General features: G+C 38.2%; 1 protein-coding gene across 2 annotated transcripts in view; it reads left to right on the forward strand.

Annotated features, from left to right (window-relative positions):
- PDK3 (pyruvate dehydrogenase kinase, isozyme 3) overlaps positions 1-17,421 on the forward strand; it is a 39,406-nt gene extending 21,985 nt beyond the window's left edge. The window contains exons 6-11 of one of the 2 annotated variants that reach the window (XM_008579958.1): positions 6,431-6,507; positions 8,060-8,158; positions 8,560-8,670; positions 11,227-11,340; positions 12,721-12,860; positions 16,712-17,421. In XM_008579958.1, coding sequence (XP_008578180.1) covers positions 6,431-6,507; positions 8,060-8,158; positions 8,560-8,670; positions 11,227-11,340; positions 12,721-12,860; positions 16,712-16,742 — 572 coding nt within the window. In that variant the 3' untranslated portion in view covers positions 16,743-17,421. Of the gene's footprint in view, positions 1-6,430; positions 6,508-8,059; positions 8,159-8,559; positions 8,671-11,226; positions 11,341-12,720; positions 12,865-16,711 lie in introns of those variants that run through there. The other variant, XM_008579959.1, reaches the window with a different exon arrangement.
- The last annotated feature ends 4,605 nt before the right edge of the window (positions 17,422-22,026 follow it).

The raw sequence follows: 22,026 nt of genomic DNA on the forward strand, positions 1-22,026 counted from the left end.
TGATTTTCGTGTTAGTCATATGATTCTATAATTATTACATGTCACTTTTATTTTTTATTTATAAATTATGAAAGAGACATACTCATGGTAAAAATACAAAAAGTTCATGGAAAAAATGGAATTAAAAGATTATAAGAAGCTTTCTGTGAACTCTTTGAAGACTTCTCATACAAAAATGTAAAAAGAGAAAGACCCCACTACTCTCAGTCTCATACAGAGCTTTGTTTTTTACATAAATGGGATCAAAACTATACTTGCTCTATAACTTGTTTTTCACTTCACCTTGAAGATGTTTGCATACATTAATGTCATTTAGACATTATCCATGCCGTAGATTACCATAATGTGTTTGACTATTTCCCTATGAGTGTACAGTTAGGATTTCCATTTTTCCTATATTCCATATAATGATCAATGAAGGAGTGTGGATATGGGTGTGTGTGTGTGAGGGGGGTTGTATTTGGAGGATGGGAAAATTTGTGAATGCGTGGAAGTATTTTTGTAGCTTAGATTCCTAGACGTGGAATGATACTCTTAGGGTGTGGGCATTTACAATTAGAGATAAACCAAATTCCCTCTAAAAAATATATCCAAAACGTATTATCTCTTATAATGAGATCAAAATGTGAAGACTTGAGGCTGCTGTTGAAGGACAGTTTCCTCTACATTCTACTAGAAGGTATGAAGTCAGGGCTGCTTTCAAAGTCTCCTGGTTTCTCTGAGAACTGGACTCTGTTTTGAATAAATACACGACCACAACCAAGCGGACCTGGCTTGAGTCTCCCTGATTAGAAGCATCTTAATCTTTTCTCTTCCTTCCTACTGGCTAGGCGGGACCTGACCTACTTGTCCAGATTTATATCTATCAAACAATGGAACTTAAACTCGTGGGTAGTGACAAACTGCTCTTCCACATGAGTGGCAGCCTTGCCCGGGCAGCGGGCCTGTGCTTGCTGATTCCCAGGTGCTACCACATTCTTTTCCAGCGAGGCTGTCACACTAGGTCTCTGGCCACCCACCCTGAGAGGAGCCCTACAGCTATTTTTGGCACTATCTCATGAATGACATAAGCCTCTTGTATATCACATTTTGAAGCCCCTATTCCTATCACTAAGATAAATGATTGCTGGTGGTTCCAGGTAGCTTCTAGTTTTCTGTTGCTTTGAGTAATGCAGTGAAGATTTATGTTTATGATTTCTTGAATGCCAAAGCTCTTTGCAAGCATGATTAAGGAATGCGCTTTTGCCTTAACAAGTTCCATGTTAAAGATGCAGGTTGGAGATTGCTCCTGAACACCTTAAGTAGATCCTTTTGCTTTATAATGAGAATGCATGTGTGCTTCCCATAGTATGACAGCTCACTCCATCTTCTAGGGAGGGGTCAGATCCAGATTCATACAGATTCACTTTTGGAGATCATGTAAAGCAGCATAGCATCCCCTTCCAGGGTGCTTTCATTACATAATGGGTGCCGTTAACAATACTCAGGGTGTTACCACTTGCTGCTCTGGCCTTCAGAGTGAGTGAGGCTCCACTAACCCAAAAGAACAGTGTGTTGCGACCTAAGAATTTAAGTTCTGTCAGTTGGACATATTACCTTCTGTTTCTGAATTTTTGGGTTTTTGGGGTTTTGTTTTTTTTTTGTCCTTTCCCAGTGTGGAGCCCTAAGAGAGTAGTAACTAGGATTATCGAGAACATATTCACCAGTCATCACTAGAACTCTGAATATTGGGGGCAAGCTATAGTAAATTTCCTTCATTGTTTTTTCTGTAGCACATGTAATAGGCGCAGTAAAAAGAACAGAACTTTTTACTCTCTTAGATCAGGTTTCAAATATTTCTGACAGGCCATCTGTGGCAATCCATGACCGGTTTCTCCAACTTCAAGAAGCAGTTTCATCATCCTTGTTCCTTATTCCTTTGCCATTCTCATTCCATTGCCAAAACAATAAACAAATACACATTTTTACCTTACCTCTTTCTCATCTGTGTGATAGGGCAGCGTGGCTTAGGGGAAAGAAGTGAGCTCTGTAGCTAGCCAGGTGCTGGGAGTCCTGATTCTGACACTTCCAAGTCGTGGGCCTTAGTCACGTCCCTTCGCCTCTGTAGCACTGAGCTTCCTTGTCTGTGAACATGTCTTGCAGGGCAGTGTGAGGAGAATGTCTCTAGTGCCTCTGATATTGCACCAGGCACATACTGGCTGTTTAGTAAGGGGTGGCTACGGGAAGTCTGGGTTGATTCGGGAAAGATAAGACAGGGTAACCACTTTCTTCACTGTTTCTACATTAGTCTCTCCTGGCAAGGGGATGATTCGTAGCTATGGGTTTGGTGGGAAACATAAAAACTTCAATTCATATGATGTGTATTTTGTTATAAGAGGATTCATAGAAAAGGTATGTGTCTATCCTGGGATCTTTGACCTCTACGTTACTCATATTGGATATTTTTATGGATACTTTTAGTCAAGTGGTTCCATGCAACAACCAAAAATCCATTACTGGTAGCTCTATGAACACTGTAGAAATTAATTTTCAGTGATGATAATAGCCAGCATTTATTGACTGCTTACTATCTGGCAGGCTCTGTAAACCCATTTATCACCATCATCTCAATTAATTCTTCTATTAACCCAGTGAGACACTGAGGCCCATTGGGTTAAATACCTATTATTATAGCTATCAAAGGCCAGAGTCAAGACTTGATCCCATTGCAACTTTGACTCATCGTATGTGCTGTTTCTAATAGCCTTTTCCATTGACTTTGGGAATTGATTAACCACCTTTAAGTGCCCAGCTACCTTTTTTAAAAATGCATTTTTATCTGCTTAGCCTCCATTTTTTCCCCTCATTCTTGTAGGAGAACTATCTGAAAATAAAATGCCTTATGTCTATGTAGAGTTCTATTGGTATTTATTAAATGCTGTTTCAACTAATAGTATTTGGAGCAATGACTATGCAAAATAGAGACTTTATTACTTCTTGAGTCTTGAGCATGAAAAACTTGGACCATTTTTTTCCCATTGACTTTTTAAAACGTATCCTTAGATGGAAAATTTATATTCCATTTGTGTGTTATTTTAGAAAGACAACAAACATCTAGTAAGTGTCCACTACTTAACAGCCACTAGACCCAGGATTAGGGAAGAGTTATGGACAGAAACATTTGACATGTTTTTGAAAGGAGGGAAAGAAATCTATGCTATAATGTTCCCAAAGAAAAGTACAAGTAACTGAGCAAGGCTTTAGATGACTCCTAGAGAAATTTTTTTGAACTGAGGATGGGGGAAAAAGCAACACTTATAAGAGATATTTTTATTTCCTTGAGATTTGGAGTGAGAAGATTGAATTCAGAAGACTGTTTATATAACTAATCATGCCTTTTGGTAAGATAGACTAAGCAGATTCCCTTCGACATGATGATTTCCATTCTTTTGGAAATCCCCCAATAGTGGGATTGATGGATCATATGGTAGTTCTATCTGTCGTTGTTTGAGAAACCTCCATACTGTTTTCCATAATGGCTATGCTAATTTACATTCCCACCAGCGCTGTAGAAGAGTTCCTCTTTCTGCACATCCTTGCCAGCATTTGTTCTTCACAGTCTTTTTAATAATGGCGAGTCTAATTGGGGTGAGATGATATCTCAGTGTGGTTTTGATTTGCACTTCTCTGATGACTAGTGATGTTGAGCATTTTTTCATGTACCTGTTGGCCATTTGTATGACTTCCTTTGAAAAATGTTCATCTCCTTTGCCTATTTTTTAATTGGATTATTTGGGTTTTTTACTGTATAGTTGTTTGAATTCTTTGTATATTCTGGATATTAAATCCTTATCAGATGTATAGTTTGCAAATAGTTCCTCCCATTCTGTAGGTTGTCTTCCTGCTCTGTTGATTGTTTCCTTTGCTGTACAGAGGCTTTTTGGTTTGATATAATCCCATTTGTTTATTTTTTCTTTTGTTGCTTGTGCTTTTGGGATCTTATCATAAAGTCTTTGCCCAGTCCTACTTCCAGGAGTGTTTCCCCTATGTTTTCCTTTAGTAGTTTTATGGTTTTGGGTCTTATATTCAGGTCTTTAATCCATTTTGAATTGATTTTAGTATATGGTAACAGGTACAGGTCCAGTTTCATTCTTCTTCATATGGATGTCCAATTTTTCCCAGCACCATTTATTAAAGATGCAGTCTTTTCCCCAATGTATGTTCTTGTTGCCTTTGTCATAGATCAGTTGGCTGCAGCTCTTACAGTAGCCAAAATATGGAGCCAACCTAAGTGTCCTTCGACAGATGACTGGATGAGGAAAATGTGGTATTTATACATAATGGAATATTAGTCAGCCATAAAAAAGAATGAAATTCTGCCATTTGTAGCAATATGGATGAGTCTGGAGAAAATTATGTTAAGTGAAATAAGCCAGACAAGGAAAGAGAAATACCAAATGTCTCACTTATAACTGGGTGCTAAGAAGGAAGGAAGGAAAAGGGAAGGGAAGGGGGAGGGAGGAAAGGAAGGGAGGGAAGGTAGCCAAACCTTCAGTCAAGTGAATCAGAGGTGTAAGGATTGAGAAATATATCTCCCATGTACACCTTTCTGAGGTAGTTACCTGATTGACTCAATGTTGTGTATAATATGGATATTAGAAATAGGAAAATCAGTCAAAAACAATTTTAGGATGATGGCTATGTGGCATGTTTGGAAATCAATCAATTATAATTTGAAAAATCTTGAAGAATGGAATGGATACCATGCAATAGACTAAGAAGCTGGAAGATCTTAGTGATATGGTAAGGAAAGCACGTTTCTTGTCCGGTTTCTCAAAAGGAGAGGTAGTTAGAAACTCCAGGAAAAATTCAAAACTGTGTAAGAAAGACACGGACTGAATAGGAAGCAACCTAAAAAGGGTAGCATGATGTTGATCAGGTGGAGGAGTATAAAGAGAATCCATTTCACCTTAAAGCTGAGAACATTTTCCTCTAAGTGACACATGAATTATGTCATTGGGCTAGTAGGGAAGGCAGTGTCCGGGTACACTGTTGTGGCTGCTCTGCAGTGATCAATATTTACTTAGTTACAATGTTACCAACACTATTGATTTTCAACTTTCTTAAAAGAACCTATAGGCAACTCACAGAATAGTTAATTAGGGTCACAGGACAGAATGTAAATAAAACCAACCAAAAGACTACAGCAGAAGTAATAAACGCCTGTGGGTGCACACTGAAGGGTGTGAGGGGAAAGGGTGTTGGGACTTTTACTTCTCTTCTTTTTTAAAAAACTTAATCCATTTGTATATATTACCAAATAATTTTTAAAATAACTGATCAAGGGGTGGCCAGTTACTCAGTGGTTAGAGTGTGGTGCTGCTAACACCAAGGTCCAGGGTTCCATCCCTGTACTGGCCAGTTGCACAAAAAAAAAAAAGTGATCTTCAAAGGGGTCAGGATTTTGAATCAAAATCTCTTGGTTCAGGCGTCCAGTTTCAGCGCCTCTTCCATTACTGCAGGCAAGTCACATGGCCTCTCCAAAGCCCCTTTCCGTACCTGTAAACAATGCCACCTACCCTATGAGCCACAAAGTATTGTCATGAGGATTCAATTTGATAATTTATGTGAAAGCTTTTCATAAACTGCTAAGAGTCAAATCAGTGTTAACTCTGTATTATTGTTAATTACTTTATTAGAGGTAGTGGGTTGAAATGATAACATGGGTGAGTATATGTGTGATCTACTTGAGAAAGTTCATGTAGTTTCAGTCTCAAGTGATTTCAGGTCATGAGGAGGAGGAAGGACTGAATTTTTGAGAATCTACTCTCTATCTAACGCTGTTCTTACTGCTTGCCATGGGACTCGGTGTTTCTCAGATTTTCCTCAGAAGATCCCTCATGCAGGGAGAAAAGACTGTAGGTCTTCAGGGGTTTAACTGCTAGCAGCTAGTAGAAAAAGTTATATGAACCTTACATTCTACTCTATAATATGCCTTGTTTGTAACAAGTTCACAAAGTTTTACTCTGCTGTTTAGTCCAATTCACCAGCCCTTTCTCCTGTGGACTTACATTCCCCCAACTGATCACTAGGGTCAGTGGTAAGGGGTGGGTGTCCCCCGATTTGAAAAACACCGAGTGATATTTGTATGGCCTTATGCAGTGCTCAGAACAGTATGACATAGGAGGTAATATTACCATTTTGCTGAACTAAGTTTCAGAGAGATTGAGTGATTCGTCACATAGCCAGAAAGTGAAGGAACTGGGTTTCACACTAGGTTTGTTTGGTTCCAAAGCATATGTTTGCTCAGCTCTGACTTTAGAGGTGGAAGCCTAAATCAGCCTTTTATAGAGTTCTTTTGTATGCATTTGGAAAATAGAATGCAAACATCATTCTTGACTTTCTTCTAGTTTTGGTCCTTATTCATTGACGGTTTTGTCTCTGTTTTCAGCCAAAGCACCAGACAAACCTATTCAGGTAGTTTATGTGCCATCACATCTGTTTCACATGCTATTTGAGTTGTTCAAGGTAAGTGGAATTTAAAAACATGGAAAGAAGTCTTCATTTTAAATTACTTTGATTCAGAGCATAATGGATTCATTAGATTAGCATAAGAAAAAGGTTTTGCATAACCATTTTTAAAATTCTATTTCTTATATCCTTTAGGTTTTATAATTTGTAGACTGTGAGATGAAAAATTGCTGTGTACAGTATAGTTTTCATGAATATCAGTATGTATTGATTTTGAAACTAATTGTACTTTAGTGATTTTATGTAAAATCCACACTGCTTTTTTCTTTAGTTATAAGATTAGGGATGCTTTTTAGTTTCCAAACCTGGCAAAGCCTTTATTGGTGGTAGCCAGATCAAACTAAAAGCATGTTTATACACGTTTATGCTTCTGAACATTAACCGTGTTGGTGTATTAGTAGTTGTTCCAATCCCAAGAGATCCTGTGACCCTTTTACATATTTGAGGCAATTTAGAAGATCTGACAGAGGCAGAAGGGAAAGATGTGGACAGATGGACCAAAAAGGACAAACAAACAAACAAACAAACAAAAAAAACCCTATTTAGACTCTCTATGGCTTAAGCTGTTGGTTTTGTTAACTAGTAGCTAATGGCATTTACAGCAGCAGCATTACCAGCACAAAGCATTCGAGCTAAAATTTCATTTCTTCCAATGTGTAAAACACTAAATTGAGCACCTGAAAAATCACTTATGCTGATTTGCTTCTAAAAATTAGAATATACTGAGGTAACACTTTAAGGTTGAGATGGGCATTCAGTTGTGAACTTTCTCCTCAACAGCTGTGGCTTTTTTAGAATTTCTTTTTAACTGATATTTCTTCTACTTTTTTTCAGCAAAATGATTAATTTTTGTGGGAAGCAGGAATCCTTTCAGTTTTTCTGCCTTCTTTAGAGGAAAGGTGCTCTATAAATGCAGACCGATAAATAGGATTTAGGTGCACAAATCAGCCTCTGCAGCCTCATTACCTGTGATAAAAACATTCCTCTGGGTTGAGTTGAATAATTTAAATACCCTAAAGCAAAAAAAAGTGGGGGGGAGGGGAAGGAAAGAAAGAAAAATAAAGGGGCCGGCCCGGTGGCGCACTGGATAGTGCGCCGCTTGGGAAGCGCGGCGGCGCTCCCCCCCGAGGGTTCGGATCCCACATACAGACCGGTTCCCGCTCACTGGCTGAGCGAGGCGCGGGAGCAACACCGAGGGTTGCGATCCCGTTGCCGGTCCCTGGTCCAGTGTGGGGGCAACACTGAGGGTTGCGATCCGTTGCCGGACACGGAAAAAGACAAAAAAAGACAAAATAAAAAAAGAAAGAAAAATAAATATTTAGCGCATTGGAAGGAGCTAAAGTCAGTTGAAAAACAAAATAAAGTGTCAGGAATTTTTTTCCTTGATCTGAACACATTTAGCTAAGCTTTGTAAAGGGGAAAAATGCCATATAAGTCCAACTAATATTTGCCCCACAAAAGAATTGTTGGGTATAAGTAATATTGTGCTTGTTTTTAAAATGATGGTTTGTGAGGCAGCAGTATGGTTTAAAAAAGGTCTTTATTTTAGAACTCAATGAGAGCAACAGTAGAACTATATGAAGATAAAAAAGGTTACCCGGCTGTGAAAACCCTTGTGACTTTGGGGAAAGAAGACTTATCCATTAAGGTAACTGCTTTGTTCGCATGTATACTTTAATTATCAGTTGATTTAATGGTATCTAGATATTGAGAAATCAGAGGAAAGGGAAAAAAACTGCCATTTACTGGGTGTCTTATCTGTGAGTATTGTGCTAGATCCTTGGCTTAAGCTGCCTCATTTAAACTTCACTAGAACCCATTATTCAGGAAGCCGAACAAGACCTCAAAACCCAGCCTGTGGGATCCCACCGCACTACTCCGCCTCCTTTGTTTTACACTTGTCAGAAAGGAACCCTATGTCGTTGGGGGTTCACAGCCTCTACATGTTTTAGAGTGATCTGGTATGCATTTCATTTAATGAACTTGTTGCTTCCTACTAAGCATAGACTGACTTCTTTTTTTTTATTTTTAACATTTTCTACACTGCAGATAAGTGATCTAGGTGGTGGTGTCCCACTTCGAAAAATAGATCGTCTTTTTAACTACATGTATTCAACTGCACCTAGACCTAGCCTGGAGCCTACGAGAGCTGCCCCTCTGGTAATTGTCTTAAACTGCTGCAGAAGAAAAGATCGCGAACGCAGAGAGGGACTCGGGGAGAGCCCCTGTCTCCCCGGATTGTTGCACTAGCCGCACTGAGTTAGAATGTTTCCTGTATGGTTTGGAGGAGGGGGAATTTTTTTGCCTCAGCTACTTTCTTTGTGAATCCTTTGGACTTCGATTCTTCTCTAATTTGTGTCTAAGAAACACTCTGAGCTGAGTGCCTCACTCCCAAATACAGAGAAAAAGCATTGCACTGTGGTAAGACTGCTGCCAGAGCACCGTTTACCACCTAGCGCTAGCCTTGGAGGGGGTGGAAGCTTCCAGTGGGTGAGCAGAGGTCCAGCGCAGGGTGTGCAGCTGCTGCTTGGTCCTGGCACTTCAGTGGCACACACCATAGAGGCCCAAATAACCCAGAACCTTTGAATTTCCACCATCAGATTTGTTTATATAATTAAAATGTTAAATTATGAAAGCATTAAATTTTCCTATTAAATAACATAAGCATGAAACGTATAGGTTGTGTATGCATTTCGAGAGCCCTTTCTGTCTCACTCTGGAAATAACCTTCAGCCCTGTTAAGGCAGTGAGAAACGCCTCTGGTTGCCATGGTAGCATTTAGATCCTGGTAGGGCCACACTTTCTGCCCCTGCTGAGTGTTTCTAATTGACAAACAACAATTGAACCCTTTGTCATTAAACATAGCAACGTATCTATCAGTCTGTGAAATGGTTCAGGGTATAAATTAAGTTTCATTTTAAAGTTCTACCTGACTGATAAGCACATAAGATTATATTTTATTTGTGTGAATAAAATCAAACACTTTGCATCGTTTATTCAAGACAGTTTGTTAACTCAGCATGTTGAAAATAGAGAGGAAGTCATTTATATGGGATTCAAGAAAATTCATGAAAGATCAATTTTGAAAGGCATTGCCTTGACCAGCCTCTGGTACCTACTTAAAAACAAACATCAAAAGGAAAAAAAGGCACTGCAAACAAATCCAGTGCTTTCCCCAGTCATTTAAAAGGAATATGGATTGTCCATTCCAGGTCTTAAAATAGCATCTTGAGGATAGTTGTTATGTCATAGTTTTGGGTTTTTTTGTAATGAAACTGGGGGATTGAAGTAAGAGATCTTTAAAAATTATGTATCCATCCTCCCATTGTGTAGATGAGGAAATGAGGTTAGTACCTTGCCCAAGGTCATTGAGTTAATTAATGGCAGAGCTGGTGCTGGCTGTGTCTGTGGTCCTTGTAGTGTTCATGTGGCCTCTTCTTTTGAAGAAAGGCTTCCACTAGTGTCTCTCCCAGTTAGTAAAACTGTCCTCAGTTTTAAAGTGGACGCATGGATATGTACTACTACAAAACATCATTTCCTTTACAGTTTTGCACTGCTGTGCCGTGACATATGCATTTCTTTTTTGGGAGTGTCCACCCAGCTAACTCCTATTGATCCTTTGATGCTCTGGGAATCCTTTCCTGAACCTCACCAAATCTGGGGTAGAGGCCCTTCCTCTGCCTTGCATGGGACTCGGCTTCCCTGCCTCTGCACACTCTACTCTTGGCCTCCATGTTCTTGGCTGTTCCTGGTTAGACCTGAAGGTAGGCTCTGGGCTTTGCTTGAATGCAGGAGGCACATGTCCTCTGGCCTGTTCCTGGAGTACACTGGTTTCTTTGCTGTGGTTACCTCAATCACTATGGATATCTCATCTTCACTACTGGCCATATTCAGCCAGTCCTAAAACCCTTAAGTGAAAGGGTACTTTCTGTCACCCTTGCCCTTTCCGTTAGGCTCTATTCTGAGGACATTATCCAGGAGAGATGTTGGAAAACAGCAGAAATCCATGTAACTTGGTAAAATTGCTGCTCTTAGTAGCCATAATACCAGCTTCCGTTTATTTCATTTTACTCTGTGTTAGGCACTGTGCCAAGACTCTACACTTACTATATCATTTAATCAGCAGCTCTGAGGTAAGCTTTTTACTACATGTTCAGGGTTCCATGACATGGATATAGGAGGGTACTGGAATTTTTTCTTGTCTCTAAAAATATATGAACTACAATATATCAAAAATTGTAGCATTCTCAGAACCTTAGGAAGTAGCCTCTCAGAAAATTTTCTTTTCAGTGTTTTAGCCTTGTTATTGGTAGATTTGAACTCTTGTGGTACTAATTTTCACTTCAAAGAGGAGGGAAATCTGATAATGGAACTTTGAAATGATGTGGTTTCGGTTTGTCAGCAGATCAAATTACACTTGATTTGAGATTTGCTAAAAAAAAAAAGTGCTAAAAATTTGCTTTGAAATGCTAAAACAGCATTAGTCAAAAATGGGAATATTTCTATAATTATCCAAACATATGAGAAGTGTTTTTGCAGGGTGAAAATAGATTGTCTGCCATAGATGAGCTTATACATTGGTGTGAAGGTTGAATCAATAATTTATTTGATTTAAATCTGAATCAAGAATTTTTAAATCTTCATTGAATAATCGTCACATGAAACGTGTTAGCATTTATGCCTGTCTCACTGTATTATTTTTTTGTTTCTTGATAGGCTGGATTCGGTTATGGTTTGCCAATTTCTCGTCTATATGCTAGATATTTTCAAGGAGATCTAAAACTGTATTCCATGGAAGGAGTGGGTACTGATGCCGTTATTTATTTGAAGGTACTGCATTTTATTTCTTTAGTATGAAGGCATCTTTACTTTTTAAAGCTGTAAATTCTAATCACTAATCGAGAATAGCACAAACTTCAGTTTCACGTGAAAATCATGTTATGTCTCATCCTTGATTTTATGCTTTGATATAGAAAAATATGGAGCATGGAGATATAAAAATTAAAATATTAATTTTTAAGACTATAATTCTAAATTGGGACTTTGAAAAATCACATGTCCATTGAAAGGTCTAATCTAAAAGGAGACAGATTTTCATAAACTGAAGTCTTTTAGTCTCTTGCTTTTTAAAACTTGCTGGCTTTCCCAAAGTTACTAGAATTCAGTAATCATCATATGGTTATATAAAAGGTTTATTTAACAAGAGAGTTCTATGTAACAGTTTTTCTCACTGATTGGTGGTATTAGATTTTTATTTCTAAATTCTAGAATTTTTATTTTTTTATTATTGTACGTACATGCAGGGTACAACATTGATTTTCAGTAATTGTGTAGAATGTGTCGTGGTTAGATCAGTGTAGTTAGCTTATTCATCACTACAATATGCAATCATTCTTTGTGTCCATTGACCAATTCCTCATTAGACCATCTTTTGAATAAGTAATCTAGGCACATAATAAAAATTTAAAAGCTACAAAGGGAAAATTTAGTCTCCCACCACTGGCCCTAAGCCATGGGTCCCAATAACCAAGGACCCAGTAACCATGGGTCCCAATTTCTTATGGGTCCTTCTAGAGTTGATCCTGCATTTATAAACATATGAAAAAAAATCTAATTTTTTCCCACATAAATAAAATTTTAGCACTTAGCTGATCTTAGAGATCTTTCCCTATCAGTTCATACAGACCTGGCTCGTTCTTTTTAACAGTGGCATAGTATGTTACTCTGTGTGTTACCATAATTTAACCAGTTATTTGGGGTGTTTATCATAGATGCCAATGCATCTGTATGATGTGATATTTGATATCACTTAATGGTATACGTTTATAGATCTGGTATGGATAAGACTTTATTTCTTCCTGATTTCTTTAGGAGAGCAATTGCCTGGTGAAAAATAGTGTTTGGTCTAAGAATATATAGTGGAAACGATTTAGTATCTCAAAGCAGTATTAACTGAATTAAAATGCTTTTTGTTTGGGTCATGTGCACTTCAGTACTGGTTTTGAATGAATGAATGTTTTCATTCCTTTAAAAAGGCTTTAATTTTTTCTGGCCAGTCTAAATAAGCAACTACTAATATTTAATTTTAATATAATTTCGGAACTAAGTGTTAAGGTTTCTGATATTCTAAATAGTAAAATTTGGGTGAGTATTTCATGTGCAGTGAACAACAGTATGGATCTTTGGTGTATATTTGTATTTTTCTAATAGGCCCTTTCAAGTGAGTCATTTGAGAGACTTCCAGTTTTTAATAAGTCTGCATGGCGCCATTATAAGACCACACCTGAAGCTGATGATTGGAGCAATCCCAGCAGTGAACCCAGGGATGCTTCAAAATACAAGGCTAAACAGTAATGTACCACCTTGATTTCCATTATAAAGTATCTGATTTGTCCCCACAATGTACTGACCAGACAACTGACTGATACTTTTAGCCAAATTTTCTTTGTGGTTTTATCACTGGAAAAGCAGAGTGATCCCTAGAGAAAAAAAGATTGGAACAGACTTTTCTCCTTAGGAGAACAGCAAGAATTGGGTAGCCAGAGTAGCTGTTCAAGTAAGAGTTCCCGCAATTCTCTAGGAATCCTTGAACTGTAGAGGGATTAACAGTGAGTAGGAGTTTGTCCTGTCATGAATTTTATTTAAAAAGAAATTAAGTTTGCAATTTGTCATCATCCTTAGAAATTAGCAGAAGACTGTTTAGAGAAATTTTGTGGGTTAAAACTGAAAAATTAAAGAAGTCATCAGTCAAGACAAACAGAACATGGTATATCTATACTGTAGACTGTTATTCAGCCTTAAAAAGGAAGGGCATTCTGACACTTGCTACAGTGTGGATGAACCTTGAAGTCATTATGCTAAGTGAAACAAACCAGACTCAAAAAGACAAATACTGTGTGATTCCACATATATGAGATACCCAGAGTAGTCAAATTCATAGACATAGAAAGTAGAAGGGGGGTTGTCAGGGACTGGGGGGAAGAGGGAATAGGGAGTCATCATTTAACAGGGACAGTTTCAAGTTTGGGAAGATGAGAAATTTCTGGTGATAGACGGTGGTGATGGTTGCACAACGATATGAATGTACTTTATGTAACAGTGGTTAAGATGGTAAGTTTTATGTTATGTATAGTTTATCACAATAAAAAAATTAAAAATAAAGGAAAAAATTATCACAGAGTATCAAGTTTCAGTATTTTATGGTAATAAGGAAAATAATCCAATCTTTGATTTCCATTTTTTTTCCTTCTAACTATCCTTAAGCTCCAATTCTACTAACAATAGTAAGGGTTCTGTTTGCTTGTTTAATTTAAGATAACCTTTTATGAATATAAAAGCATTATACATGCCCTGTAAAAAGTTAGAAAACATAAGTGAAAAAAGGAAACAGAAACCACTGTGTTCCCCCAACCCGGAGACTGTCACTGTTATAGCTTTGTGTTTATTCTTCCAGATATTTCGCTATTTGTTTATATATGTACTTTTCCCCAAATGAGATCATACTATTTTACAACCTGCTTTTGTTTCACTTAACCATCTTCACCTTTCCACATCAATAAACTTTCATCTCATTAAAATTCTCCTGATTGGTCCAAACCAGAATCCATTCCAGGACCACATAACACAGCTAGTTAGTCTCAAATTGTTTTTGATCTAGAACATTTTGTTGTTGTTGAGAGACCGTGTCATTGTCCTGTAAAATGTACCACCTTGATTTGTTTGATTTCTTCTTTGTAATTTCATTTAGTTTGTTCCCCATTCCTTATAATTTTCCTATAAAGTGGAATTATCTAAAGGCTCAATGGAGCATTTTTTGCTAGAATACCCCATAAGCACTGTTGCAGAATTATACTATGAGACCCATGATATCTGATTGATCCATCATTAGTGATGTTAAAATTGACCATAGTTTAGGTGATGGCTATCAGATCCTTCCATGGTATAGTTATTTTCCCCTTTTTCACTAGAAAGTAATCTGTGTGGTGTTATTTTGGCACAATACAAATGTATACTTACCTATCAGCCAGTTATTTAATGGTTTTTTACCCCAATTGATGATTTTGGCCTGAATAATTTTTTTAGTGTTTGTAAAATAATGTTTTGTTTTGTTTAAAAAAAATCATCCCTTTGACAATTATTATCTGACATTCCCCTATAAAGCTCTTCTCATCAACTAAGACCATTTAGCTCCCTTGAAATACAGTTCCTCCAAGTGTTTAACTCTTTCCCTTTAAATTTAAATTACCAATTTTCAAGGTAGGAAGTTGGGTTAAAAGCCACCTTAAATGGTGGCAAATGAGTTCCTGGCTTTGTCTTCTTTATGATTATAAATATTATAGATTTTTGTTGCTTTGATATATTTCAATCAGTAATTATTTTTATTGAAGTATAACATGTAGTAGTAAAGTACACAAATCTAAAGGTTATAGCTTGATGCATTTTTACATCTCTGTTTCCAGCATCCCAAAGGACCCCTCTAGTCAAACTCTTCTCCCTCCCCCTCTCCACCACACAACCATTTTTCTGACTCTACCACCTTAGATACTATTCTTGAACTGAAAACAAAAGGAACAGAGTGTGTACTTTTTTGTGTGTCTGGCTTTCTGTGAGATTCATCCACATTATTGCATGTAGTGGTCATTATCCTTTTTGTTCTTAAATTGGCATACCTTTGGCCAATGGGAGCTATTTCAAGCTGGATCCTCTGTGTTGCATTGACAAAAAAACCATTAATCTTTGAAAGCTTTCTTGCTTTCTGGCCCAAGATGATATCCTTGGTTCATTTTAAACTTCTGTGCCCGTGTTCTGGAATCAGCCATTTCCCCCAAGGAGTCCTGTTTCTTTTAAATGGGCATTAGAGACCCTAATCTGGGAGTTTAGAGTGCTCATTATAACTTTTCTAGTCCCTTTTTCTGTACAAAGCACACACGCGCGCGCACACACACACACACACACACACACACGCACGCGCGCGCTAACCATTCCCAGCCAAGATTAAGCTAAGTCAGCTTGAAATACCTGGATCAGATCAGTTTCTCTCGATTCCATTTGCAGTCTGTATGTAAGATAAGTAGCATGTTGGGCATCAGTGTGACCAGTTAATTCAAGCTATTGCTCTGATATGTGGAATAATTTGGGTGGTGTAGAAGTCATCTTTATAAATAAGGTCCATTCGGGTTGTAAAAAGTTAGCTTTAATTAAATATTGTTTTAAAGGTAATTGTAAAAGTAAATAGTTTAGCAGGTTGTATGATAATTATGTATGATTCGATTTCTAATATATCATCAGACAAATAGATTTTAGCAGAAAGCAGTTTTTAAAATTGTAGAATGCTTACTCTGACAATTAAAATTGTTAAATCCTCTAAACAGTTTTTAAGTAACAGCTTTATAATTATATATAAATTTTACATTTTATATAATTATATATATTAATTGTACATAATATATATTATATACAGTCATGTACTGCAAAACAACATTTTAGTCAACAGACCGCATATACAACGGTGGTCACTGAGATTGTAATGGAACTGAAAATTCCTTTTCTATGTTTAGATATGTTTAGATACACTAATACTTACCTTCGTGTTACAAGTGCCTACAGCATTCAGTACAGTAACATGCTGTAGAAGTTTGTAGCCTAGGAGCAATAGGCTATACCATATAGCCTAGGTGTGTAGTAGGCTATGCCATCTAGGTTTGTGCAAGTACACTCTGTGATGTTCACACAACGACGAAATGGCCTAACGATTCATTTCTCAGAATGCATCCCCATTGTTAAGTGATGCATGACTGTATATAATGATAAATATATAGGAAATATATATTATATATTTTAAATAAAATTATATATGAAACTTACCCTTTTAAACAGTTCAGTGGTTTTTAGTATATTCACAGTTGTGCAACCATCACCACTGTCTCATTTTAGAATATTTTCATCAGAGAAACACCATAACCATTAATAATCACTCCCCATTTCTAATTGGATTCTTTACTGAGAGCACAGGACTGTTTTAAAGTATACACAGTAATTAAATGGTAATTCTTTTTCTGTAGTAACCATAGGAAATAATTCCAAACTAAGGCAAGGGTTTTGAATTATCACTGTAACTAAATGCTCTGAATAAGTCTTGCTTAAAATAGAAGAGATTGTCCTCCTAAACTCATTATGCATATTTCCATTATTTTCTTTGTAGGGACAAGGTCAAGACTAATAGAACTTTATAGAGAACTGAATGCTCTGCTCCTCTCTGTGAAGCAAGATCATCTTCTGCAAGTCAACCAGAGAGAGCTTCTTTCTTCTACCAACTCTGAGCGTGGCACCATAGTTATTCCTAGTGCTTGAATATGTATTCTCTCTGTACCAGCTGGACCTTTCCATGGAACCCTTGTTCTAGTTACTCCAGATCTTCCACTAAAGTAGTGAACTGAGTAACCTTTATAGTATCTTGTTTTGGTGTGGTCGGCGCCTGTCACAAAAGAGCATAGAGCCTCCTTAGAGCCCTAGGGCCCTCGTACTCTCTCCATCTCGTTATCATAGAGTCTAGTGTCTACAGTCTCCCCACGATTCTGAGCTCCTTCCAATTCCAGATATCACAGGTCTTACCTGTTGCTCTTTGTGACCAAATACCATATTTGCCCCAAACCTCAAACTAGGGCCTGGGGAATCTGGAATTGGAAGACATCAGCTGAGCATCTCTTGATGATTCAGTCCCAGGGCCCTTCCTCTCTCGTATACATCCCCCTTCCACTCTCTGATGTAGACCTTTCCCTTCTTCCATCTGATCATATTTTCCTTGTGAGGTGTGGGGTTTTTTTGTGTTTGATCTTACTCACTGATGCGTTGATTTTATTTTACAATTTATTTGTATACTTCCATTCTGCTGATTAAAGCGTTCCAAAAGTTGTCTTGGGATCTTTCACTTAACTGCTTGGTTTCAAAGATCTTAAGTGAAAAACTGCCTTCTGGTCAATATCAAGTTTATAAAGACTAGGAAGTGGAGTTCTTATGATTCTGTAAAAATTTCACCAATCTAATACTGTACCTTTGTCGTATTCCTTTGAAGTCTTCTAAGGATTTGGAAGTTCCTGTGTGATGCACTTTAGTAGTTGTAAAATAGACTATCGAAGGGAAAAATTCTTTCTAGTTTATTTTGAAAAATGCTCTAAGTCTTCATAATTTTCTTTTTCATTAATTTTAGCCAGTTTTAGAATTGTCAGCTCAATCTGATTTTCATAATCCTTTACTTTTTGCTACAAAGCAGATGACTTGGGGTAAAGAAAGAGGAAAGATATTACATTTACACTTACAAATACGAGCTATCTGAGAGCCCAGATTAAAACCAGTGTCTTATACAGCTCCACAGGGTATGTTTCTCTTTACCATGATTTTTCATATATATCTACTCTGACTTCTGCCCTCTTTTAATGTCCATATAAATGTTTTCAGTTCAATTTTTAGGTATTGAGAACACTGATTGAGAAGTTTTAACTTGTAAAGTATTCCTCCCCTTTTAATCATATTGTATTAGTCCATTTCTGTTGCTTGTAACAAAATACATAGAACTGGGTATTTTATAAAGAAAACAAAATTTATTGCTTACAGTTTCAAAGGCTAGGAAGTCCAAAGTCCAGGGAACACATCTGGTGAGGGTCTTGGTGGTGGTGACAGTGATGCGGGTTATCACATTGTGAAATGGCAGAGCAGAGAGAGGAAGAGAGAAACTAGGGTTATCACATTGTGAAATGGCAGAGCAGAGAGAGGAAGAGAGAAACTAAACTCCTCATTCACTCTCTTTTTAAAGCCCTCCAAACCACGCCCCTCACCACCATTTTTAATCCATTCATTATAGCATGATCTTACAATCTAATCACCTCTTCAAGGCCCCACCTTTTAATTACCGTAATAGCATTTCCCACCCTCAACAGTTACAGTGGGAATTAAGCTTCTAATATATGGACTTTGGGGGACACAATTCAATCAACCCATAGCATATGTGATAGTATCAACGTAGTTGTCCCCACTGCCACCACAGTGGGGGATTTTTCCCTGGGTGGAGTTGTGCTCTGACCAGCTTCATGTGGCTTGATTGCATTTCTGTTTCTCTTAGTTCCACTGAATCTGATTGTCTTTCATTTCTTTATACTACCTGAGCTCATGGTAGTTCCCTTCATCTTTAGAAAGATCTCTTCCACCCTTAGAAGGATCTTATCAGAGTCTGATGAGAGATGGTTGTATGGAGGCCTGTTGGTTTGAGGACCGAGTCAGTGTCTTGGAGATGGAGCTGTTCCGTATGATTATCTTCTTACGGTGTAAAAAACGTAAAAATAATGTTCTTTTACATTTAAAGACCCTAGCTTCCTTATAAACATTACATAGTACGAGGGGTCTCCAAAAAGTTCATGCAAGGATTCATATTATCTTTGGATCCCATTTTCCCACAAACTTTTGTAAGTACCCCCCCATAGGAGTATCTTACTAGGCCTCAATTTCCAATCAGACCCCTTTATACTTTCAAGTGGGATATACTGTAGGGGAAAGGAGGCACCAGATTCAGATGGTGTCACCTACTGGCTTGTTCCGGCAGTGTTTTTATTGCTGGAGGAATGCCCATTGATCATGCCACCCTCACAATCAGCACCATGTAAGGGTTAAATATGGAAAATATGATGTAGACAAATCCTATCACGTTCTTTCCTTTACTAATATACTTTTTGACTTACCCGTATCCATCTAACTACAGTACAGTCTTGCTTCCCCTGTCTTTGTTTTCTTCATTAAGAATTTAACTTTGCTGCTAAAGCAACCACAGAATAGTTTCAGGAACATCTTGCATTCTCACAGTTTACCAGCCCCTCTACCCTTTCATTTATCCTTTTTGCTGGCTGTGCATAATTCTCTGAATTTAGGCACATCCCTTAGCTGTTTGCTGGGTTTACCTATAAGCAGATGGTCAGATTTCTACATATAGCTTGTAATATAAGTAGACATTGACCCCTTTTTAGCTAAGTTCTTCCCCATTCCTCTGTATTGCCCTCTCATTTGCTCTATTTTAAGTACTTGGGGACCGTGTCTACTATTTGAAATAGTGCCTGACATATAGTAGATACTTAATAAATATTAGTTGAATCAAAGAATGAAAACTGACAGACATTTACCTTGGATGGTGGGGCGTCATCTTTCTAAGTTCTTAAACTGTCCTTTTCTCCAAATTGAAAATCATTCAAGGCAGGAGCTACGGAAGTACTGACTTTCCATTTTATAGTGCTAAGTGATGACTTTAAAATGTAGAGAAATGAAAAGAAGCAGGTAGGGATAGATCCACGGGAGCCATCTGATCCTTTCTTCGTCTCCAAATATCTGATTTTGCTTCTTAGTACAGGGGTTCTTTTCATCCAAGCTTTGACATGGGTTCACAGCCTCACTTACTTATAGATTCCAAAGAACTTTCGCATACAGCATCCAATTTGATCCTTACAGTGCCATGAGGTGGACCACGCAAGGTGTATTTCTGTTTTTCATATGAATCCCAAAGCAGTTAAGTGGTTTGCCAAGGTGGCATGATAAGTGGATGGAAGACCCAAAGTGAGTAGATGGGTCTTCTCATCCCTAGGCTAGTACTTTGAACAATATACCAGATAGTGTTATCTCTTTTGAGGAATTTCTCAAGGGTAAGCTCTAAACCAAAAATTTTCTGTAGTGCAAGGCAATTCCATTCAGGAAAGATTTTCTTTCGTGTGTTTCCATTTTGGCATAGTTAGAGGAGATAATCAAATGGATTTGGTAGCTTTTACGTAGAAAGATAGGCAATTTAAAGTGTATAGCGTTAGGTAAGTGCTCGAGTTATTTAGGCTTCATTCTGTGTTTGAAAGAATTCAGTGCTCACTGCCAGCCCTTTCACACAAAAACTCCACATTTGAAAGTTGATGCTTTTATCTTTTGATGGACTGGATTCCAGCTTTGGTTAGATTTTCTCACGTATTTACAAATGTATTTCTGTTGCTGTTACTTAGGAACAGTAACTTGGCTGGCCATCAGATTCTTGGATCATATCCTTTCTCTTTCGATTCTTTGGAGAAGTTACTTGATCATCGTTACTTTCTTGTTTATATCTGGGGGTGCTGAGAGATCTGAATCCAGATGGGTTCCCACCCCCTGTTTTGTAGATGATCTGCTTGTTTGCCCTGGATACTTGTGATGCTTAGTTTATTCTTAGTTTATTCTTCATTCAAGTATATCTCAGGATTGACTGTTGTCTGTTGGCTTTATCTGGTACATGCGAGCATTACGTATTGACGTTTCACTGCATTTCGCATCGGTTTATTCTGTTCTCTTCTTCAAGAACATGTTCTGTATTGGCTCTCTGCTCTCTGTCCTTCACATTTATCTTTACTTTGGTGACTTTCATTCTGTCTTTCTTCACGCTCTGTGACTCTTTTTTTTTTTTTTTCCTCAAGTTTTATCCTCCATTTCGCTCACCCAGTTTTCTGTGCTGTTGATTCTAGGTCTTGTCGCTTGTGATGTGGCTTTCACTTCTGTTAGTTTTATTTTTTATCTGTTTCTTTCCTTAGTTCATTATGTTGTCCTCTTGGATTCCTTATTTCATTTCTTTGAGGACTGAACCATTTGTCTACAATTTTTGTGGTTTCTAAAGTCATTCTTTTTCTGGGTTGTATTTATTTGTCTTTTGCTTCTTTCATTCCTTTTCTTGTATTGTTTTCTGTTTATATTGTTGCACAGGTATCATGACGGCCTTTCCTGCTTATTGTTTCTCTTTGCATGGGAACAGTTCTATCTGCCCAAGAAGAGTCTGGGTAAATCCTCCTTTTTAAAGTGTGAAGTGTTTGGATGATGACCTTGGCGCTTGAACTGTAAGGCTAGCTATTGGTAGGTTGTAATGGTGGAGGCCGTTTTTGGTTTTCATTCTGCTGTCTGGGTGTGGAGGAATAAGGACAGATGCAAAGCCTCCTTGGGATGTGTTGTCTCTGAGTGCCTTCCATGGATGCTGTTGAATCCTCTGCCCTGGGAGTGGCTGGGTCCCATCTGGAGATGGGACCTTTGCTTTTCCCCATTCCCACTAGTTGTCACTGTAGCAGGAGTGTGCTGGCTTCATCCTTCTGCCCTGCTGGATTACATGTGGTGAGCATTTCTGTGATCAGCTCCTGAGTTACTCTCCTCTGCTTCTACTCCCCGCCACTCTTCCTGTTTAGGATGCCAGAAGGAAGGAACACAAATGGTGCACCTGAGATTTCAACCTCCCCTTCTGGTTTTTGGTTCTGGAAATGTGCCCGTGCCGAGTGACTGCTGCCAGCCCTTGTGTCTCCAGGTTAAGAAATGATAGGTTCAGGGCCGCCCCGGTGGCGCACTGCTACAGTGCGCCGCTTGGGAGTGCGGCGGCGCTCCCGCTGAGGGTTCGGATCCCACATACAGACCGGTTCCCGCTCACTGGCTGAGCGAGGGGCGGGTGCAGCACTGAGGGTTGCGATCCCGTTGCCGGTCCCGGTCCGGTAC

Source organism: Galeopterus variegatus, unplaced genomic scaffold (genome assembly GCF_000696425.1).
Source record: "Galeopterus variegatus unplaced genomic scaffold, G_variegatus-3.0.2 Scaffold1995, whole genome shotgun sequence".
In the NCBI taxonomy this organism is placed as follows: Eukaryota; Metazoa; Chordata; class Mammalia; order Dermoptera; family Cynocephalidae; genus Galeopterus; species Galeopterus variegatus.